General features: G+C 42.5%; 1 protein-coding gene and 1 long non-coding RNA gene across 3 annotated transcripts in view; one reads left to right on the top strand and one right to left on the bottom strand.

Moving 5' to 3' along the window:
• The window catches only part of LOC132439896 (uncharacterized), a 98,040-nt gene extending 77,014 nt beyond the window's left edge, over positions 1-21,026 (bottom strand). The window contains exons 1-2 of the long non-coding RNA XR_009522454.1: positions 20,901-21,026; positions 19,942-20,032 (exon numbers count right to left, since the gene is read on the bottom strand). This is a non-coding gene — a long non-coding RNA (uncharacterized lncRNA). The remainder of the gene's footprint in view (positions 1-19,941; positions 20,033-20,900) is intronic.
• On the top strand, positions 714-7,801 carry TMEM254 (transmembrane protein 254). 2 transcript variants are annotated; one of them, XM_060034704.1, is made up of 4 exons: positions 714-846; positions 1,991-2,094; positions 2,281-2,340; positions 5,963-7,768. In XM_060034704.1, the coding sequence occupies exons 1-4, from the start codon at positions 757-759 to the stop codon at positions 6,081-6,083; spliced, it is 375 nt and encodes a 124-aa protein (XP_059890687.1). In that variant the 5' UTR covers positions 714-756; the 3' UTR covers positions 6,084-7,768. The 2 variants fall into 2 exon arrangements, with proteins under 2 accessions (XP_059890687.1, XP_059890688.1); XM_060034705.1 differs by lacking the exon at positions 714-846 and adding an exon at positions 1,030-1,230 and having other exon boundaries at positions 5,963-7,801.
• Positions 21,027-21,303: the final 277 nt, after the last annotated feature.

Genomic DNA, 21,303 nt, shown 5'->3' on the forward strand with positions numbered 1-21,303 from the left:
AGTAAACCCAGGTATCTGTTCCACAGCCCCTTCTTGTAAGTGCTGTGCCACATCGGTCCATACATCTTTACTAATGAAGAGAAAGAGCATTATTTCTATTGACCTGAAACAAACAGACTGCCGAATACTTCTCCAGGAAAGATGGGTTTATTCTGCGATAAGCAAAGAATTACACTTTAGGGTCTGCAACCACAGCGAGCCACAGCACAAGTCGTGTGTCCCCCCCAGGGACATTGTTGTTCTTCTTACAACACTTGTAAGAAGAAAAGGAAGTTGGGAAGGCTATAAAAAACAAAGAGTCCATGGGTTTTCTTTGGCTGAGTCGTTGCCAGGAAAGAAGACAGGTCTTCTCCCTATCAGCCTCTGCTAACGTCACAGAGTGTGAGAGTTCCCCCTTCCAGTAGCCCAAGTCTATTTAATTGCACTTTCTATTTATTAATTTTTTTTACATTTCCCACAGAGCACAGCAGAGCTGAAGTTCAAAAATTAGATCCATAGTCATTAAGAGCATAAAGCACCATCTATTCCAACAGCATTATCTTAAGCCCCAGAAAGTGACACTCAGAGAGGGGTCTCCCCAGCCCACCAGGCCAGAGCCGATGGAGACTCGTTTTCAGTTTCAGGCCCACTGACTCTTCTCCCTCTGGGGAGGTAGGTGAGAGGAGGGAGGAGTGTTTGCCATGGCCCCGCCCCCATCCTTGCCGTCCTGCAGAGCAGAGGTGACCTGCTCGGCATTCCCTGGGACGTGCTGCAGCGATGGGGAAGGCAGGGGGAGATGAGACGTACTTCCAGAGGAGCAGTCTGTTCTGGGTCACTGTCATCACCCTCTCCTTTGGCTATTACACGGTAAGGGCAGCGGGCCCCGGGCAAGGCCATGCGAGGGGACAGAGTGCTGCCTTGAGCCACAAGATCCGCACCTACGACACGGAGAGGTCGCGCAGGCGCAATCGCGGCTCTCGAGCGCTCTAAGCCAGGGGACTAGACCCGGGAAGAAGACGCAGGCGCACCCGTCTGCCCGCGCCTTCCGCCTGTGTTGAGATCTTGAGAAACCGGTTGCCCACGCTTTCCCTATATGAAGGCAGGGAATGCTCCCCACCCCATGACTCGGTGTCTAGATCTTTCAAGATGGTGGTGGCGAAGGCGAATGCCGGTGGGGCTGCTACCTCCTGTTTCCGTACAGCCAAACCGCTGCCCTCGCTGGTCACGGTCCTGGGGCTGGGATATTTCGGGGTAAGATGTAGGGCGGGGTGCATCTGTTTTGGCCCGCCAGGCTCCCGTAGGGCGAGGGGCGCTGTTGGGGGGGCGGGGTCTTGCGCTTGCGCGCCTGGCGCTTGCCGAGGTTATTGGCGTAAGCGGAAGGTCGGTGGGCTTGCAAGCTTTCTGCTTGAAAATGTACCTGTGTTTGCGTCCCCACGGTTACTAGGGCTTAGCCAGGTTTGAATAGAACTCAAGAAGAAGGAGGTCAAGTTGACGGACAGTTCTAGGCCTGCCAAGTCAGGATAGGGCTTCCAAAGCAGAATGTTTGAGGCAGTTGGAATTGCTTGGAAAATGGGGGTAAACCTCAAGGATGGGTAGAATTTAATGGGTAAGAAGAGTTAGAGAGGATATACATGTTATGACATAGATGTGTCATGAAGACAGAGAATCTCTACTGAGAGGAGCAGCGACTTTTGTTTGGCAGACAGAATTCATTTAAAGGATACAGGAAAGATACCCAGAAAAGTAGGTTGAGGACTAAATTGTGAAGTCATTAATAACAGAAGTCAGCCAACCTGGGCACTAAATCTGATAACCACAGAGTTTCCTCAGCATAAATCTCCCACTAGAATCGCTTTCAGAAAATAGAAGTAAAGAATGGAAGCCCAGATGACTTAGTTCAGTTTCTTTGGTCTGTTACTTGTTCTTATAGAATCGGGATTATTTAATAGCCTCGGTTAAAAATAGATTTAAGTGACCTAATAGGCATTCTGTGCTTCTGGTTCTCTTTCAGTGGGTGGTCTTCTGGCCTGAGGCTATTCCTTATCAGAGCCTAGGGCCGCTGGGCCCCTTCACTCAGTACTTGCTGGAGCATCATCACACCCTCCTGCACAGCTGGTAAGGAGAGCTGCAGAAATGGGGTGTGGACCCTGCAGCTCCAGTGTCCCCGTAGACCTGGAAGGCCCCTGGTGCCTTCTAAGAGTGGTGCTTGTTCACATGAAAGCACCTTTCTCTTGGGGGTTTCTGTGTTAGATTTCATCAGCAGAGAACCATCACCTTAAACTAGGCTGACTTTTGTTTCAGGTATTGGCTTGCGTGGCTGATTCACGTGGGAGAGTCCTTGTATGCCATTGTATTGTGCAAGTAAGTGTTTTTAATAGGTCTTTGTCGCTTTTCTCTTGGTATCTAATATAAGTTGAGAGTAGCCACATTTAAATAATTCATGCGCTTGTAGGCCGAGAACACTCTCAGGTAGAGTTGAATCCCCACACTGAATACTGAGCCTGTCTCAGTACCCGGAGGGAGTACTCAGTAAATAGTTAATGAATGGATTCATTTGTGTTAATGAGTCAATTATTTAGTCATTTAATTTAGATGATTTTTCCTCTTTTTTTCAAAAGTCTCTGTATAGCCCCAACTAGAAGAAAAGATTAAGAGGTTGCCTTCTAGTTTGAAAAAGAGCTGTATTGACCTAGCTCAATGATTCTCAGCCTAGTTTCACCACTGAATCACCTGAGGAGCTTTCTCAACATTCACTTCTCTGGTTTCCAGGCCCAGAGATCCTAATGTAGTAGCCTTGCTTCAGAGGTAGGAACATGTTATTGTTTCAAGGTCTGTAGGTGATTCTGGGATGCACTGCAGGCTAAAAGTCCTGCGACTAGACCCTACTCTACAGTTGCCAGTGCAGGATAATACAATGTGAGAGAACTGAAAAGGCTTTTCTTTACATTTAGACTTTATGTAAGCACACAGAAAGTATGGTGTAATGAAAGAGATAGTAATGCCAGATTGCTTTGCAATTGATTATTTTTCTTCTGGTCAAGATTAATTACCACCTCTGTTTTTGCGGTATTACTTCTAAAAGTGGAAAATAAGATACTTTATTGTTTTAATAATAAAAGTAATGAATACTTCTTGGGTACACACTATGCCAGACAAGTGCTAACTGATTTAAATAGATTATGTTCCTCCACCTTCTGGTTTATTAAACAAGCTGGACTTTGTAGGAGAGGAGGAGAAAGCAGCTTTATTTTTTCGCCCGTCTCCACTCCCGCAAGGATTACTGTCTGTCTCCCGCCTTAGCCCTGGACGAAATCTGAAGCAGGTGCATAGATTTTCCAGTCACTATCTCATATTATCTGGTCAAGTCCAGTCTATTCATTAAAACTATGAACTTTTATCTAATTCAGAACATCTGTTCTCCTCCAGCTGGGGCTCAGCAGCCTGCTGGGGGGAAGAGGGGGTAGTTGATGTCTTCCCTCTCATTCCAGCTTTGTTCCCTGTTCACTAGCGACAGCTGCCTGTGGCCCCTTGGGGTGCTGGGAGCAGTTAGCGGAAGCAGAGCACAGTCTGCCTCGTGATCAGGCCGCTGGGTGCTGTGGTGGTTGCATACCCATTGTTGACTCTTTCTCTCCAAAGGAGCCTTGGTGGAGTTTTGAGAAACCGCCCATCACTAGGGATCTCCCTTCTGCAGTTCCCTTGATGGTTCCTTCAGACCTCAGTCAGTATGTCACTTGCAGTTTTCCCTTAGGATCTGTAATGGGAGTCGTGGTGGGGGGCAGTTTCCCTTTTATTGAGATCTCTTCTACCCTTTAGTTAGGCCTCTGGGGCGGGGTTGCTTTTAAGCTCACCCATGCCAGTGCCCTTCCACAAGACCTGTAAGGCTCACGATGACAGCTTCCTTATCCGTCCAGCAGGATAAATCTGCAAGTGCGTGCAGTTCCCTGGGCAGCCAAGTACCAGTAGTTAAATGTCTGAGTTAGATATTAAGCCTCCCTCGAATTACTGGGGACTCTTGCCAGGCTGAGTGGTTCCATTGAAGCTGTTCTTTGGGCTGACTTGGGATAGGAAGTGCCGCAGCACTAATACCTCCTTGTAACGGCCTCTTCAGGCTGTCAGTGAGAGCTTAGCTCGGAGGTGTGTGGTCCAGCCCTCCACATTATAGTGTTGGAGTACTTTACACCTATTTTGTTATCGTCATTTGGAGCCTCTAATGAAAACGAAAAGACTCAAATTGAAAATCCTGCTCTCAAGTTCTTTGATAGGCAGTGGGAGAAGAGGCATAGAGAGGTGAGGGCACTATTCTCACATTCCTGAAATCATTTCTTTATGGCCTAACGTGTTGCAGTGTATCATTGGTGACTGTAAACCAGAATGAATATTCCTTTTGACTTATGAACGAATACATTTAAGTGAAAGAATCATGAAGACATGTAGAACAATTGGAAGCCCTACCCCACATCCCACTATCCAGCAATAAAAAGAAATTGATGAATTCCATTTAATCAGACATAAGACTTGACTGAACATTCTACTTTATAGCCACCATATCTATATACATATAGATATAAACTCTTGTATAACTTTTTTCTATTGTCATATATGCCTGTTTTCCTGTGTCTATACCTATAAATTTACCTCATTTCATTAGTACATAGTATTCTATTATATAGATGTGCCTTAATGTATTTAACAAATCCTCCTTCTGACAGACTTTTAAGCCTCTAGTTTTGGGGGTTTTTTTTTTGACTATTATAAATAATGCTGCGTAAATGTGAATTTCTTGTACATCCTGGCTCACTTTCATATATATTTCATTTTTCTATTGTTTGGTGGTAGAATGTATGAAGATAGTTGATTCTACTGACCTCACACCCAGTGACCTTGATACATTCATTTTTTAGTTCTAATAGTTCATCTGTTCATCTAATAGTTCATCATTAATAATTTAAAAGATTCATTTTTTCTTAGGTACACAATTGTCTCTAGAAATAAAGACAGTTTTATTTCTTCCTTTCAATTCCGTATACCTTTTATTTATGTTTTTTCCCTCGTTGCACTGGCTAGTACATCCAGTCCAGTGTCAACCAGAAGTGGTGACAGTAGGCATCCTGGCCTTGTTCCTAATCAAAGGGAAAGCTTTCAGCATTCTGCCTCGTGTTTTCTCTAGAGTTGTATAGACCTTCTCTGTCAGAATAAAGAAGTTCCCTTCTCCTTCTAAGTTTTCTGAGAACTTGTATTGAGAATGGATGTTGAAATTTATCAAATGCTTTTTCTGCATTTATTAAGATGATCGTGTAATTTTTCTCCTTTAATCTGTTAGTGTAGAAAATTATATATTTTTACATATATTTTTTAAAATTTTGTTTTAAATGAAAAGGCATCCACATGAGACTTATTTATATACCGATGAGACTGTAGCAAACCATTCCCTTCATCTGGGCCATTTTCTTTTGAGCTTGGTGTTCAGCAGTTTCGTTTGAATGGCTGTATAAACAGGTATTTATTATTACCATGTGCCAGGCCCTTTACTAATCACTTTGGATAACTTATCTCAAAAATCATCTCAAAACTTGGTGAGATAAATACCATTATTCCTATTTTTCAGACGAAAAAACTGATTCTGAGAGAGAGTGATTTGCCCAAGGTCAAGCTGGTAGTTGGCCAAGCTAGATTTACATCTGGTCCAAAACACTTGCTTTGAAGCCATCCCAGTGCTTTCTAACCCTATATGCTCATCAAAATCACGTGAGAAACAGTTTCATAATACCATGTCCTAGGCAGTAGCCAGATTGCTTCCCAGGGAAGAGTGTACCATTCTAAATGCACAAGAAAAACGAAAATCAATGAACTAAGCATTCAAGTTAGTAAGCTGGAGGAGAGCGCAAAATAAGCCCCATGAAAATAGATAGAAGGAATACGTTTTTAAAAAACTAGAAGACAATAACATTAAAATTCTGGTGGATAAATTTTTCTCTTTTTTTAGGTCTAAAGGCATCACGAATAGTTGGACTCAACTCCTCTGGTTCCTGCAGACGTTCCTTTTTGGGATGGCATCTCTCTATTACTTGATTGATTACAGACCGAGACGCCATAAACAAACTTAAAAAAGATATCCAAAAAAAACTGAATCACTGTTTTTGTACACTTGAAACTAATATAATATTGTAAACCAACTATACTTCAATTTTAAAAAAGAGAGAAAATATAGCATATAAAGTTCCTAGGAGATAAAAAAGATGCTCAAAAGCTTTCTCCACACTGACATTCAGCCTCACCTTTTTTGGGGGGTGCTGTGTTTACTTGATCTTTCTAGAAAGTTACGACCCTCTAGTTATTCACTGTTTTCTTCATCTGCTCTGGTTAAACTTGAGTAGATAGTAGGAAAAGATCTTAGCTTCCCAGTTCTGCAGACTATCCTATTTGGCAGAGGGCTTCCAGCTACCTTCTTGCGGTCCTTGGCTGTGTTGGCATTCTCCCTGTCACCTGGTTTAAGCCACATACTAAGTTTGCTTGTTGGGATATCTTTGCTCCTACCTTCTGATTAAAACACCTTACCCTTACCACCACCATCTTATCAGCTCTCCTTTCCCTCAATTTTTTTTCCACCCACCTGGACCAAAATAGAGTGACACTTCCGTAACACATGAGTTCCACCCACATTTGTTAGACACCTGTGAGGCGGGATCTTCTCCTTTCAGGCTTCCATTTCAGATTATGGAGAAAGATAAGGAAGACAAGCAAGTGCCTGGAATGGGGCGGGCCAAGAGGTGACACAGGCACAGAGGACATCCTGGGAACCAAGAAGGAACGACTGGGGAATGCTTTCTCTGCTGCTGCCAGCCAGAAGTGATGCTTCCCTCCACTCGGACCCTCCAACATAGTGCTCTGTACGTGCAGGATCTGATGTCCACCTTCAAGTCAGGACCACATCTTAAGACAGCTTCGTCTTTTCCTCTAGCACCTGTCCCATTGCCTCACACACAGGTGTTCTCAGTGTTTACCGAACAAAGGAGGGAAACTCTGATTTCACTTTGCACTTGTTCAGCATCATTCCAATTTTTATCTGAAAACTGCAGAACACATTCAGTGTAACCTTGCATCAGAGAAAAGCGCAGGACTGCCCTTGACTGGTACCGCCATGTTTCTGTGGGTCCCCTGGTGGGAAACCCGTACCTTTTTCACACTTTCCTATTCTTGGTCACTTTTTCCAGACACTGTAGATGTCTCCCTCCAGTTCTGACTCACTCAGCCATTCCTGTTCTAGAGAGTCTACACTATGGGTTCTCCAACTAGTTACTACCTCTCTCATTCACCTGGTTATAACTTAACTACTGACTGGTTGGGGCAGGAGGGTTACTGACTCACCTCAAGGAGCCTTTAGGGCTCCTTTCCTGGAGGACCGCCTGCTTGTTCACTAGGGACTAGACCTTATTTTCCTTCCATGACACAGTAGGTCATGTTATTTGTTTTAAGCAAACACTTAAGAGAAACAGCCCCCCTTCCCCCAAAAAAGAGGCCTCAAGTAAAAGCACAACCATGAAAGATGATGGACTATGAACTGGTTTTGGTGGAAATCAACTTCTGCACATAACTCCCAGTCTTTCCCTCTGTTTCTCTTGTGATTAAGGGGTTGTTATTAATGGTGCCAAGGATAATATGGCAGATTACTGAATGAAATGTATTAACTTGAATAAAATGTTGTGAATGGTGTCTCCAATCAAATGCTTTTTTTGGTCAGTTTTGATAGTATTGTCACACATTGGATTCTACTCTTTCTCAAAAAGACTCTATTCTGGAACTTTGTAGCAGGGATTTTTTTTTCACTGATAAAGAAATGCAGAATGCCCTAGTTGTAGGACATATGGTCTTCCTTACGTTTCTAGAGCTGTCTATAGTCCACTTAACTCCTCCATGTACACCAAGTTGTGGGTGGACATAAGCATCTCCTTTCATTGCAGGATTGGTCCCCTGTTTCCACTACATCTCATTCAGTGTTTGATGTAGTCTGCAGCAAGTGAAAGGAGTACTCTGATTTTTTTTAAATGCCGAAAGTATAAAATGCTGTTATTTGGGGTATTATCATGGCCTAGAGCAAAAAAAGATCTTAGCAAACAGTGCAGGTCATTCATTTTATAGACCCATAAGCTGCATCCCATGGAGGTGAGGTAACACACACAGGCCAGACTAACTGGATCTCATGTTCTGCCTCTTCCTCCCCCGCAGTCCAGGAGCCTAGAAGTAAGTCTAAAGCAAAAACCAGAAAGAGACAGCTTTGTGTTGCAGTCACAGTGGTGATACAGGGGAAACATCTATGTTGAGTTTGGATGAGAAAAGGCCAGAGGCATCTTGTTGGAAACAACCATGGAGGGCAAACAGACTAAAACCCCAAATATATCAAGGGCAAGTATAGTTTGGAAGGACAAAAAAGCAAGCCCCAATGGCGGGAACAAAAACAGAAAACTAATGACCTCACAACCTAAAAACAGGCCAGATTTATAAACTAACACTATTTCCTACATTCAACATGTTTATGAGTCCATTGCAATCCAACTCCAAACGTTTTATAAGCGATGGTTTTAAAACAAGTCTAGAGTTTAAGAGGCTATACTCTAGATGTGTAAAGAGGTTCTTTAGCAAAACAACTTGCCATCTGGGAGCCTGTATGTATTTACATGGAGGGCCTGAAAACGCCAAAGAAACGTTGGAGAACCTGCCTTTAAGGTTAGAGCATGGAATGCAATCACATTGTTATTGTTGCTCAGGGCCCTTGCTGGAACCTTGTTAACTAAATCTCTTAGTTGAGCAGCCTGGGTTGTAAATATCATTTTTCCTTTCCTTCTTATCAGCACAGACAAAAAAGAATCTAGGGCGCCTGAGTAATATGTTTGTAAGTCTATGAGACCCTTCTCTCTGCAAGGCTCCTTGTCCACATCAAATTGAAAATTATGGTTCCTTTTTTCTCAACGTTGGACAATGAGAGTGTGTACTTATCATTTCACATTTCTCTTTATGAAGATCTATAGTCTGATTCCACGGTGGACACTTGAAAATCCTATCCAAAATACTGTATTTGCAATTCTATCCACAAACATTTTAAGATGGCTCTTAAGGGACTTCCCTGGTGGCACAGTGGTTAAGAATCCTCTTGCCAATGCGGGGGACACGGGTTCAAGCCCTGGTCTGGGAAGATCCCACATGCCACGGAGCAACTAAGCCCATGCGCCACAACTACTGAGCCTGTGCTCTAGAGCCGGTGAACCACAACTACTGAAGCCCACGTGCCAGAACTACTGAAGCCCGTGCACCTAGAGTCTGTGCTCCGCAACAAGAGAAGCCACTGCAGTGAGAAGCCCGCACACTGCAACAAAGAGTAGCCCCCGCTCGCCGCAACTAGAGAAAGGCCATGCGCAGCAAGAAAGACCCAACGCAGCCAAAAATAAATAAATAAAAAATAAAATAAAATAAATTTATTAAAAAAAAAAGATGGCTCTTAAGCTTTCTGAATAGGATTGAGTATACTAATTGTTCCATTGCTGTTTATAGTAAGGCATAAAGTTGGATTGTGGAAAATACCTTTGGTGTACTAATACTGTTCAGGGAAATATTCATGAAAGAACTTTTACTTTTTCCTGTACCAACACATTGCACTGGATGTTTGTAGTAAATAAAAAATTACTCAATATAAATTGTCACTAAAATTGGAATCTTGACATTGCTGTAAATAAAAGAGAGGAGTGACATCTATAATATAGAGAAATGTTCCCTGAACCTCGGACATGGAAGGACCACCCTCAGAACACAAATCTCCTTAAGCAATAATAACTATGAAATGCCACACCTGGTTAGTTTGTTCATTATATTTTTCTCTAATACATATGAGAATAAAGCATACTTTACATCGATACCTAAAATCACCATGCATACTAATGCTACCTTCAGCACGCTATTAATAATCAAAAAGTATTCTACTATCCACCGAGACTGAAGTTGGGATTTACCTGGCTCCAGACACAGGATTTTAGGCAAGTCTGTCACCTTCCTGGACCTCAATTTCATCATTAAAAAGAATAAGAATAATGTTACATTGTGGCTGGGATGAAGATAAAATAGTAAATTTAAATGAAATCATCTATGTAAACCAACTTTGTAAACTGTAACATTCATCAAGAGTATAGTTTTTACTGGAAGGTTGGTCATGGGTGATGATGTATCCTGAATTTCTCAAACTTGACGGTGCAGATGGATTCTGTGAGATCTTGTGAAAATTCAGGCTCTGATTCAGTGAGTGTGGAGCGGGTCCAAGATTCTGCATGTCCAGCAAGCTCCCTGGTGATCTTCAGACCACTTTGAGTAGTAAGATTTTTAGAGAAAATTTAGAATAAGAACCCAAATGGTTTGACCCTGATTTCGTGAGGCTTGGGGTTGATTTCTAGACATGACAACATGTTTGTGTCAATAAGAAGCACAGCTAAACACCCTCACTGGGAGCTCAGCACTCAGTATAAACAATCCTTGGAGTCCTGACAATCGGCAAAAAGCACTGCTGTGGGGCTAAAAATGCTATGAATACAACAAAACAGAAACAGACTCACAGATATAGAGAACAAACTAGTGATCACCGGTGGGGAGAGGGAAAGGGGGAGGGACAAGATGGGATGGGGAATTAAAAGGTATAAACTACTATATAAAATAGATAAGCTACAAGGGTATATTGTACAGCACAAGAAATATAGCCAGTACCTTATAATAACTTCAAATGGAGTATAATCTATAAAAATTTTGAATCATTATGTTGTACACCTGAAACTAATATATATTGTAAATCAGGTATACTTCGATTTTTAAAAAAGAATTTTTAAAAAGCTGATGAAATTAGCCAGTTGGCATATCTGCATACTCCTCCCTCCTTGAGAATAAAAGTTTGGGATTGAGGTCTTTTGAAAGTAAAAAAGAACTCAATATTTTTCAAATATTTATTTTTATTCTAGATACCGATATGAAATACCTAACATCCACAACTCTTTGAGGTAACAATTTAAAGTTGAGGACACTGAGGGGAGATCCCTGCCCAAATGGCTGACCAGCTCAGGCCACTGACTCCTTCTCCCAAGATCAAACTTGAAGAAACAGTAAACACATGAGAGAAGTATGAATTCCTAAAACCAAAGGGAAAATGTAGGGAATGTTCCCGCCCACCATCCTGGACAGAAGACTAGAATTGGTGTAGAGGTGGAGAAAGGGGAGCCTTGGGCAGCAGGGAGAACTAGGTTGGTGGAGAACTTTTCATCTGCTGTTCTTGTCTCTCCCTCAAATTGAGCAGACAGTTATGGGCCTGACCCTTCAGCACAGAAGTGGGCAGTAGCAGGGTTCATGGCAGCTTCTCCTGATATTAGCAACACAAAGCCCCACTGGGTGATGGGGGAGAGTTCAAGAAAACAGGCTGACAGCCCTCAGGCAATCATTCCCCTATACTCCCAATCAAATCACAAGGATTGTGGACTACATTGTTATTTCTTCCTAAAGGTTCAAAAGTGAAAACCTCAGGCAAAAGAGTGACCAATGGAATGGTATCAAACAGGGACTCTTTAAGGGTTCTGTGGTTCCTGAATTCTCATCTTTAAATCACTGATTTCAGTGTAGACTAGGGCCTGGCCTTAGCCCTCCCCCAATGCATTATCAGACCTGCTGGTTGATGCCCCAAGGGAAAACAAGATGACAAGCCCAAAGCACTGGACAGCAGAGAATGACAAGCATAAGCTGAGCCACACCTGTCATCTGAAACAGAAGTGTTGGAACATAGGGACCCGGAATCTAAAATTCCTCTTGAAGTAGGACATAAGGAGTTAATAAGAGAATATGTTAGCAATATGATATACAAATAAGAAATCACACACAAAAAAGAACTAGGTGAAAATATTAGGCATGAAAAATAAAATAGTTGAAATAAAGAACCTATTAAATGAAAATAGAACAAGTGATGTAGTTGAAGAAAGAATTTGTAGTTGAAGAAATGGATGGATGGATGTAGTTGAAGAAAGAATTTGTAGACTCAAGCTTGTGGATGTCTCACAGGAAAATACAAAACATAAAATACAAAAGAAAAGCCTGGAAATGTGGATGATAAACATAGAAATGCCAACGCCTAGGGGTATTAGTTCCAGTTGGAGAGAAAAATAAAATGGAGTGGAAGAAATTTTTGAAGAAATAATGGAGAGTAATTTCCCCCAAATGACCTTATTTGAAATGACTTATAAAGGGCCAAACAAAAGAGATAAGGCGTACCAATCCCTAGGCATAACAATAAACTTTGAGAATAATCAAGACAAAGAGAAAATTCTAAGTTTCCAGAGAGAAAAAACGATCACCTCCAAAGGAATGACAAGGAACAGACATCAAACAGCTACACTGGATGCTAGAAGACAGTGAAAAATAGTTTAAAAGTACTGGGGAAAAATTACTTTGAATGTAGAATTTTATATTCAGCCAAATTATCATTCAAACAGGAGAAAGTGATGGGAAAAAGATTCCCTGCCTTCAAGGGCTCAGAATGTTTGCCACACAAAAAGACCCACATTGAAAACACTTTTGGAAAAAGTCCTTAAATAATAAAAGGGAAAGAAGTCAGGCAATGCTGCCAGAGATATAGGGTAGGGAGGGAGGAGAGGCATCAAAGAAAAATAAAAGGATATAAACAAGCCCAAATTTAAATTATATACATTCTAGCCAATTTCCATGATGGGTATATGTGTATGTGTGTTTGGGAGGGAGGGCAGAAGGATAAGTGAACTGGGCATGAGAGTAAGTTGAAATATAGAGCTTCTTCAGTTATGTCGCAATAAACCAACTGTACATTGAACTGTAAATCGAAAATGCATTTAGGGGCTTCCCTGGTGGCGCAGTGGTTAAGAATCCGTCTGCCAATGCAGGGGACACAGGTTCAAGCCCTGTTCTGGAAAGATCCCACATGCCACGGAGCAACTAAGCCTGTGCACCACAACTACTGAGCCTGCGCTCTAGAGCCCGCATGCCACAGCTACTGAAGCCCGTGCACCTAGAGCCCGTGCTCCACAACAAGAGAAACCTTCACAATGAGAAGCCCACGCACTGCAACGAAGAGTAGCCCCCACTCACCACAACTATAGAAAGCCCGCACACAGCAACGAAGACCCAGTGCAGCCAAAAATAAATAAATTTTTAAAAAAGAAAAGAAAATGCATTTAATACAACTAACCAACCAAGCATCATGTCTTAGCCTAGCCTACCTTAAACATGCTCAGAACACTTACATTAGCCTACAGTTGGGCAAAATCATCTAGTACAAAGCCTATTTTATAATAAAGTATTAAATATGTGATGTAATTTGATGAATACTGTACGGAATGATTGTGTGGATATGGAATGGTTGTAAGTGTATCAGTTGTTTACCCTTGTTATCTCCTGGCTGACTGGGAGCTGCAGTTGCTGACATTGCTCAGCATAATCAGCAAACTAGTGGCTACCAAAGGGAGCCGGTTGGGAGGAGGGGCAAAATAGATGAAAAGGATCAAGAGGTACAAACTTCTAGGTATAAAATAAATGTTAACAAGGTTGTCATGTACAACACAGGGAATTAGTCAGTATTTCATAATAACTTTGTATGGAGTGCACTCTATAAAAATATTGAATGAGTATGTTCTACTCCTGAAACTAATATAATATTGTAAGTCAACCATACATAAATTTTTTTAAAAAGAACCAAACTTTAGGGCTTCCCTGGTGGCGTAGTGGTTGAGAATCTGCCTGCTAATGCAGGGGACACGGGTTCGAGCCCTGGTCTGGAGGGATCCCACATGCCGCGGAGCAACTAGGCCCGTGAGCCACAAGTACTGAGCCTGCGCGTCTGGAGCCTGTGTTCCGCAGCAAGAGAGGCCGCGACGGTGAGAGGCCCGCGCACCGCGATAAAGAGGGGCCCCCGCTCGCCACAACTAGAGAAAGCCCTCGCACAGAAACAAAGACCCAACACAGCAAAAATAAATAAATTAATTAATAAACTCCTACCCCCAACATCTAAAAAAAAAAAAGAACCAAAGTTTGAGGAACTTTCCACTTTCTAACCCTCTAGAGTCCTCTAAAATCTCAATGAACTAGAATTTTTCACCTTGATACAACCTCAGAAAACCCGAGATGAATTAACCTTATCTTTCCTGCTACTAGGAAATGAAATCACCCCAAAAAGATAAGATCTGATAAAGAGAAAGCTCCCTAAGAGGGAATCTTGCAGGTATTCTACTTTCTAAGGGAAAAGTAACAACACAGCAACCCTCTGAGAGAATTGATAAATAACAAGTCACATTTCAATCTTTTATTGTAATGGGTGTTTCCACTTAAGAGCAAAAGGCAGCAGGGTGTAATGGAATAGCACCCTAGGCTTTTTTTTTTTTTTAACATCTTTATTGGAGTATACTTGCTTTACAATGTTGTGTTAGTTTCTGCTGTGTAACAAAGTGAATCTGCTATATGTATACATATATCCCCATATCCCCTCCCTCTTGAGCCTCCCTCCCACCCTCCCTATCCCACCCCTCTAGGTGGTCACAAAGCACTGAGCTGATCTCCCTGTGCCATGCAGCTGCTTCCCACTAGCTATCTATTTTACATTTGGTAGTGTATATATGTCCATGCCACTCTCTCACTTCGGCCCAGCTTCCCCTTCCCCTTCCCCGTGTCCTCAAGTCCATTCTCTATGTCTGCATCTTTATCCCTGTCTTGCCCCTAGGTTCATCAGAACGATATTTTTTTTAGATTCCATATATATGTGTTGCACCCTTGACTTTTGAGTGACAACTATGTTCAAACTGTTACCCAATACTTACCAGCTATATTACCCTAGATAAATCTCACGTCTTTGAGTCCCAGTGTCTACTCCCTTCTCGTTTTGTTTATTTCCTTTTATCTCCATCTCCCTGATGCCCCCACTTCCAGGCAACAATTCCAAGGTGTTTGCTGTGCCTGTTCTTGGAAAATGTACACTGCTGTTTTGTGAGCAAGTATTTCTGATTTAGATGAATAGTAATATATATGTTGCCATATGTCAATTGCTACTAAACTTCGGCATCTTGAGAAGGACTCCTAGGACAGTGTGAGTTTGGTAACTTAATCTGATTTCCAGTTAATTTTTGACAATTTGCCAGAAAGAGCTGAGTTGCCCACATTCCCTATTGCTCCCTTGGAGGGGAAAAAAATCATCTCTAAGACAGTGTGAGAGCCAACTGGAACTTACAAGGCTTTTGAACAAGACAGGAAACAGTAGAAAAAGAAAGTCCAGGCTGGCCAACTAGTATAGCTCATCTTGGATGCCTCCAAAAATCTGTCTTAACTTTGTTCAACTTAGCCAGAATTGCATTTAACTACACAGGATATAAGACCAAATGATGTCTGTGGTCAACCCGTAATCAGAATGCTGGAACGGACTACAGAAATCTTCAGATAGACACCCCCCACCATCATTTTACACTGGGAGAAATTGTGCGCCTACAAAGAAAGGTAACCACCAATGTCACACAATCAATTTGCTGTCAGACCTGGGTCTCTGACTCCTTGCTATTTCACCAAGCTGCCTGTCAGCATATTGGATGAAACATCCAAAGTAATGTTCTCAACAGCATGGCTCACCTCCCAAATATTTCACAAATATTATCCAAGAAAGATGCATTAAGAGTGAGAGTAGTTTCCATCATTGTTGTTAGAGGCCCTAAACCCCTACATCCTGTTCATGTTACTGGCGCCTGCCTTTGATACTGTATCCATAGCAATGTACAAATATTGTAAACATTCTGCAGACCTAGGGATGTTCTTGCCATTGGTTAAAGGTGCAGCAGTAATACGTTGCACATGTACACCGAAAAGGTTATTTATAGCATTTATGAAGCTTTAATGTCTGCATAGCAAAAGAATTTGCTGGGCTTATGTTCTGGGTATTACAGAATATTTCCTAGGAAACTGAAAATAAATATATTATGAAATTTCAATTTTGAAACATATTTAGTATTGTCCTGGCATCCTGTAATGGCTGTTGCAAAACACACTGTAGGCCAGAGACAAGCATTCCTTCTGTAAACCCATTATATCCTTTGAATCTGCAGGAATCCCACAGAATGTTGCTTCTATGTTAATAATAATAAGAGTAACATTAATTGAACAGTCAGTGGGTGGCCAGGCGTTATGCTTAGAGCCTTGTTTGCATTTTTTCATTTAATCCTCACTTTAACCCCTAGGAGGTATGCCCTGGCATCCCATTTTCCTAATTAGAAAACTGAGGCCTAATGAAATTAAGTAGCTTGTTAACAATCAGAGCTAGTGAGGGGTAGAACCAAGAGTCAAGAGATAGCTGTGACTCCCAAACGTATGTTTGTTGCATGTGTGTTTGTTGCCTATTGGTTGTAAATTACAGATGCAACCATAGCATAAAATCTCTCTTTGGCATCCATATATTCACAGTGAAATATTTTGCTCTGTGAAATACATATTTAAAGTGGACTCCACCATCTAAATCCTTGTGTAGAAATCATTTGAATTCTACTTCAAGTAAGCAATCCATTCAAACATCCCTTTGAAATGGCATCTGGAAGGAAAAGATGTTTCCATCTGAACATGAGTCTAACCAGGGACTGGTTAGAGAGGCCTCCTCTGAAATCACTGGAGCTTGGCCTTTAAAGATCACAGTGATGCTTCCTGATTAATTCAAGAGGGGGAGGGGAAGAGGCCAGATCAGGAGCACAGAGCGAGTGAGCTGGGCAGGAGGGCTGATGCTGTTGATGATGCTATGAGGCATCATCCAACGTCAGGTCAGTGGCACTGAGGCTTTCTGGGGGTGGGCGTGGCCAGGCCCCTATCCTGATCAGGTACACATGCTATTTTTCTGGAATCACTGTGGGGAAGATAGCTCCATTCAGGACAGCTCTAACTGTCCCCAGGGGTACCACTTCTGGTGTGACGATACATCCAGACTAGGGGGAGCAGGTAGGGAAATGGGCGTTGGCCTTTAGGGCCTGTGAGACCAGGCGTATTCAGACAGCATCAGGATGGAGATTAAGAGGCCAGTGGGGCTAGTGAGGGCTGGGCAACCAAAGGGCTGTGCTGAGGAATGGGGCGGAGCTGAATCATCCCAGTGACATTGGGGTGCGGGGAGGGGACTGTCTTGGAAAATGCAGCAAGGAGAACTCAGCCTTCATCATTTGGAAGTTCTAAAATAGAGGTTTTTATCCCAGCAACCATAAGTGAGTCAATGAACCTTTAACATTATCTGGGATCCAAAGAGACCCAGCAACAGACAGCCTGGGCCCTCCAGGAATTGTTCTTTGGGGAGAGTGGGGGGCATTGGTGGATGCAGTATCAAAGCTCTCAGATGCACTAAGGAAAATGGACTTAGTGAATGAGATTGGAAAGCAGGGGACTTGCCTGGTGGTCCAGTGGGTAAGACTCGCGCTCCCAGTGCAGGGCGGGGTGGGGGAGGGGGGCCTAGGTTCAATCCCTGGCCGGGGAACTAGATCCACAGGCATGCTGCAACTAAGAGTTCACATGCCACAACTAAGTATTCCACATGCCGCAATGGGGATCCCGTGTGCCGCAACTACTGGCACAGCCAAAATAAATAAAAATATAAATAAATCTATTTAAAAGATTGGAAGGCAGAAGAAGGGAGCAGCTGCCACCTAATTAGCCATGCAGCCTTGAGCAAATCTTTTATTGATACCTCTTGAACTTGGGTTTCCTCATGAGGCAGTTAAACCTGAGATTTATATAAGGTACCAGCTTTAAAATTCCATAAAATTCCAAAAGCACTATCCACTCGTGAAACAATTTACTGGGAGAAGTAGTGAGCTTCCTGTCACTGGAAGTATTCAAGAAGAGTGAGAATAGCCACTTGTCTCATATGCCATAGAAAGAATTCCTATATTAGGTAGGAAGTTAAGATTTGATTTTGAGTAATAAAAACAACAAAAATAATAATAGTTGACATTGATTGAATATATAATATGTGCCCAGCACTGTTCTAGGCATTTATACACATCTCATCTGATTCTCTCAACAAGCCCAAGAGGCATGGGTACTATTAACATCCCCATTTTACAGAGGACACTCAGATCAGAGACAGCAAGTTACCAGAGATCTCATGTCTAGAAAGGGGTAGAGCTGAGATTGGAGACCAGGTTTCTCTGACTCCCCCAAGTCTTAACCACTGCCCAGTTCTGCCTTTAGCACCTGCTGCAGCCAGGATAGGTATGCCTTCTGCCAGCCTGGGCTCTGAGTACAAGGCAACGTGACTGCCTCCAACTTCATCTTCCTCCAAGGTGGGCAATTGAGTATGGAATGCAGACAGCCAGCTTGCCAACGAGGCTGCTTTCCTAAGGCTTGTGACATGAGCAGAAAGGAGCTGCCATCGCTGCTAAGAACCTCAGCTCCTCTGGGCTCCTTACACCCGCCACTTCATTTTGCAGAAGAGGAAACGAATGTCCAGAAAGTGTGAGCTGACTACCCAAGCACACACAGCAAATAAGCAGCAGAGCTGGGAAACAGCTACCTTGAGCCTTAACTTCCAGGCCAGTTCTCAGTGTCATTCTGTTTTTTAGCTTGTTAACTGAAACACTCACACACACTCACACACCCACACACGCACACGCACACGCACACACACACACAACATAAGAGCTGGGAGTTGAGTTTATTTACTGTCTTACTGAGGACTAGAGCCCAGGAGGAAGAGGTATGTGATTTTGGAGAAGGGATATGTACAATCAAGCACACATCTCTGTAGAAGGTTGCTACCAGTCACAAGGATCAGATATCTCAGTTAATGATTTTAGTACTTTTCTAAGCATGGGACAGTGCAAGAATTTGGGTTCATAAAAATTTCTCCTGAAAATATGTAACTATCTGAGGGCCTGTTCTCGCAGTTTTCCCAGAGCACAGAGTGCCTCATTCCTGAGCTTCACCCTGAATTCTTTCCAGAGTGTTGCTATACGTCAGTAACTGCAGAGGCTAGTATCTTGATTCCTGTAGAACTGGATGGCAAGCAACATTCCTTAGTTGGCAAGTTAATCCCTATGACCGTGGTTGCTCTCATATGTCCCTCAGTTTTGAGATCTGATATATACACATTTTTTTCTGATGAAGGCCTACAGATCAGGCACAACAAATTAGAGATTCACAAGAGTAGCAATTATTGAAAATTAAATTCAAAAAGATACATGCACCCCAGTGTTCACTGCAGCACTATTTACAATAGCCGGGACATGGAAGCAACCTAAATGTCCATCAACAGAGGAATGGATAAAGAATATGTGGTACATATATACAATGGGATATTACTCAGCCACAGAAAGGAACGCAATTGTGTCATTTGCAGAGATATGGATGGACCTAGAGACTGTCATACAGAGTAAGGCAAGTCAGAGAAAACCAATATCGTATATTAATGCGTAAGTGTGGAATCTAGAAAAATGGTACAGATGATCTTATTTGCAAAGCAGAAATAGAGACACAGACGTAGAGAACAAATGTATGGATACCAAGGGGGAAGCGGTGGGTGGGATGAATTGTGAGATTGGGATTGACATATATACACGACTATGTATAAAATAGATAACTAATGAAAACCTACTGTATAGCACAGGGAACTCTACTCAGTGCTCTGTGGTGACCTGAGTGGGAAAGAAATCCAAAAAAGAGGGGGTATATGTACAGCTGATTCACTTTGCTGTACAGCAGAAACTAACACAGCAGTGTAAAGCAACAATACTCCAATAAAAATTAATTTACAACAACACAAAAAGTTAAATTCTCTGGCTCTTTTGAAAATTCTAATCTAACCTTGCCCCACACAACCAAATTTACCTCTTATTGATCCTGAATCGGCATTTCTGCCCCTTTTAGGCAAATTACTTCACTAACATTGACCCAAAAGTACATATCCCAACTACTAACCTTTTTCCGAGCCATCACTCCAGTAGAATTCCCTCCCAAATCCTCTCTTCTTTATCTGGGCAGATTGGAAATTCAGGCTCAAGTGGCAACCCTGAGGAGACAGCAAGCATTTGAACATTTAGTTTACAAACTAAATTTATACCTCAGTCAGAAATGTGCAACCCTACTTCCCCCCCATTTAAGCTTTACAACACCATACAAAATATTCATTATATTTTAGATTTACAAAGGAATAAAATCTGCAGACTGGTTGGAACAGTTTAGAATTCTGCACTCATCTATATCTCTTAGTCCTAGGAAACTGAGTTAAAGCAGAATTGTTCCACAGCTAAGATATTTGCATATACCTTCTTTCCTCTTTTCCTTCCTTCCTTCTTCTTTTTTCTTTTCTGTTCTATTTTGTTTTTGTTCCTTCTTAGTCAAGTTCAGTGGTGTTCAAATTTTGGCTGCAAAATTCTCAATTTAAGAGTGGGGTTTTTTTTTAAGGATGTTCAAGGCCTAGGTAAGTGTAGGTCACACGCTAGTTTGGGGATCGACCCTTAGCAAGATGCACTTCCATAGCCTGAGGCACGTCCGCAGTGAAGAGCAGCCTTTGGAGTCCAGTGTGACCTTGGGCAGGTTTCCTATCTGTTCTCAATCCCATTTGTAAAATGGGGGCGATGAAGGTGGAAATAGTGGGTCCCGGGCTGCTCCACCCTGATCTCTGGCACCCACTCCCTATCTCACTCAGAGGCAGTTATTGTCCTCGGCATCATTTCCTCAATCTGCATCATGGCCACCTCCACCAGGTCCTTCACACTCAGGGACTGTGTCCTATGCTGGGTCTCAAAACTCTGTTCTCCACTTTCTCAGGGATGAGGGAGCTCTCAAGAGTTTGGGGAGGCAGGGCCCAGCCCCTCTTCTCCCTTAACACTCAGCACGTTTTCTACAGTCTCCCCAGCTGGGCCTTGTTTGCTCACCTCTGGTCCCTCCCAGTCTCCCTCTCTCGTCTGCTTCCTGCTGCCCTGCTAACCTCCTGGCTGCTAACCTCCTGGCTGGACTTGGGCAAGGCCCTTTCTCTGGACCTCAGTTTCCTCTTCTGGACAAAGATGAATGTGGCTGCAACAGGAGTTGTTACTGCTATTACAAATGTATCCTGTGCTTGTTGTGAAACATCAAATCATTCAACAATGAGAATGTCTAACATAAAGTTCCCAGTTACATTAGTACCCTCACTCTCATCCTAATCCCTGTGCATAGCAGTGATTACACCATTAGCAGTTGAATGTGCATTCTTCTAGATTTCAGCTATATACATATAAAACATATATATATAAATAAAATAGTGTATAATATACATGCACACAGACTCACAGACATTCT

This window comes from Delphinus delphis, chromosome 16 (assembly GCF_949987515.2).
Source record: "Delphinus delphis chromosome 16, mDelDel1.2, whole genome shotgun sequence".
NCBI lineage: Eukaryota > Metazoa > Chordata > Mammalia > Artiodactyla > Delphinidae > Delphinus > Delphinus delphis.

Excerpts from the sequence above, each read along its gene's own strand:
- TMEM254 (XM_060034705.1), top strand. The coding sequence starts at position 1,126 with ATGGTGGTGGCGAAGGCGAATGCCGGTGGGGCTGCTACCTCCTGTTTC. Across the intron at positions 1,231-1,990 it reads TGGGGCTGGGATATTTCGGG|TGGGTGGTCTTCTGGCCTGA; the intron begins GTAAGATGTAGG and ends GTTCTCTTTCAG. Across the intron at positions 2,095-2,280 it reads CACACCCTCCTGCACAGCTG|GTATTGGCTTGCGTGGCTGA; the intron begins GTAAGGAGAGCT and ends CTTTTGTTTCAG.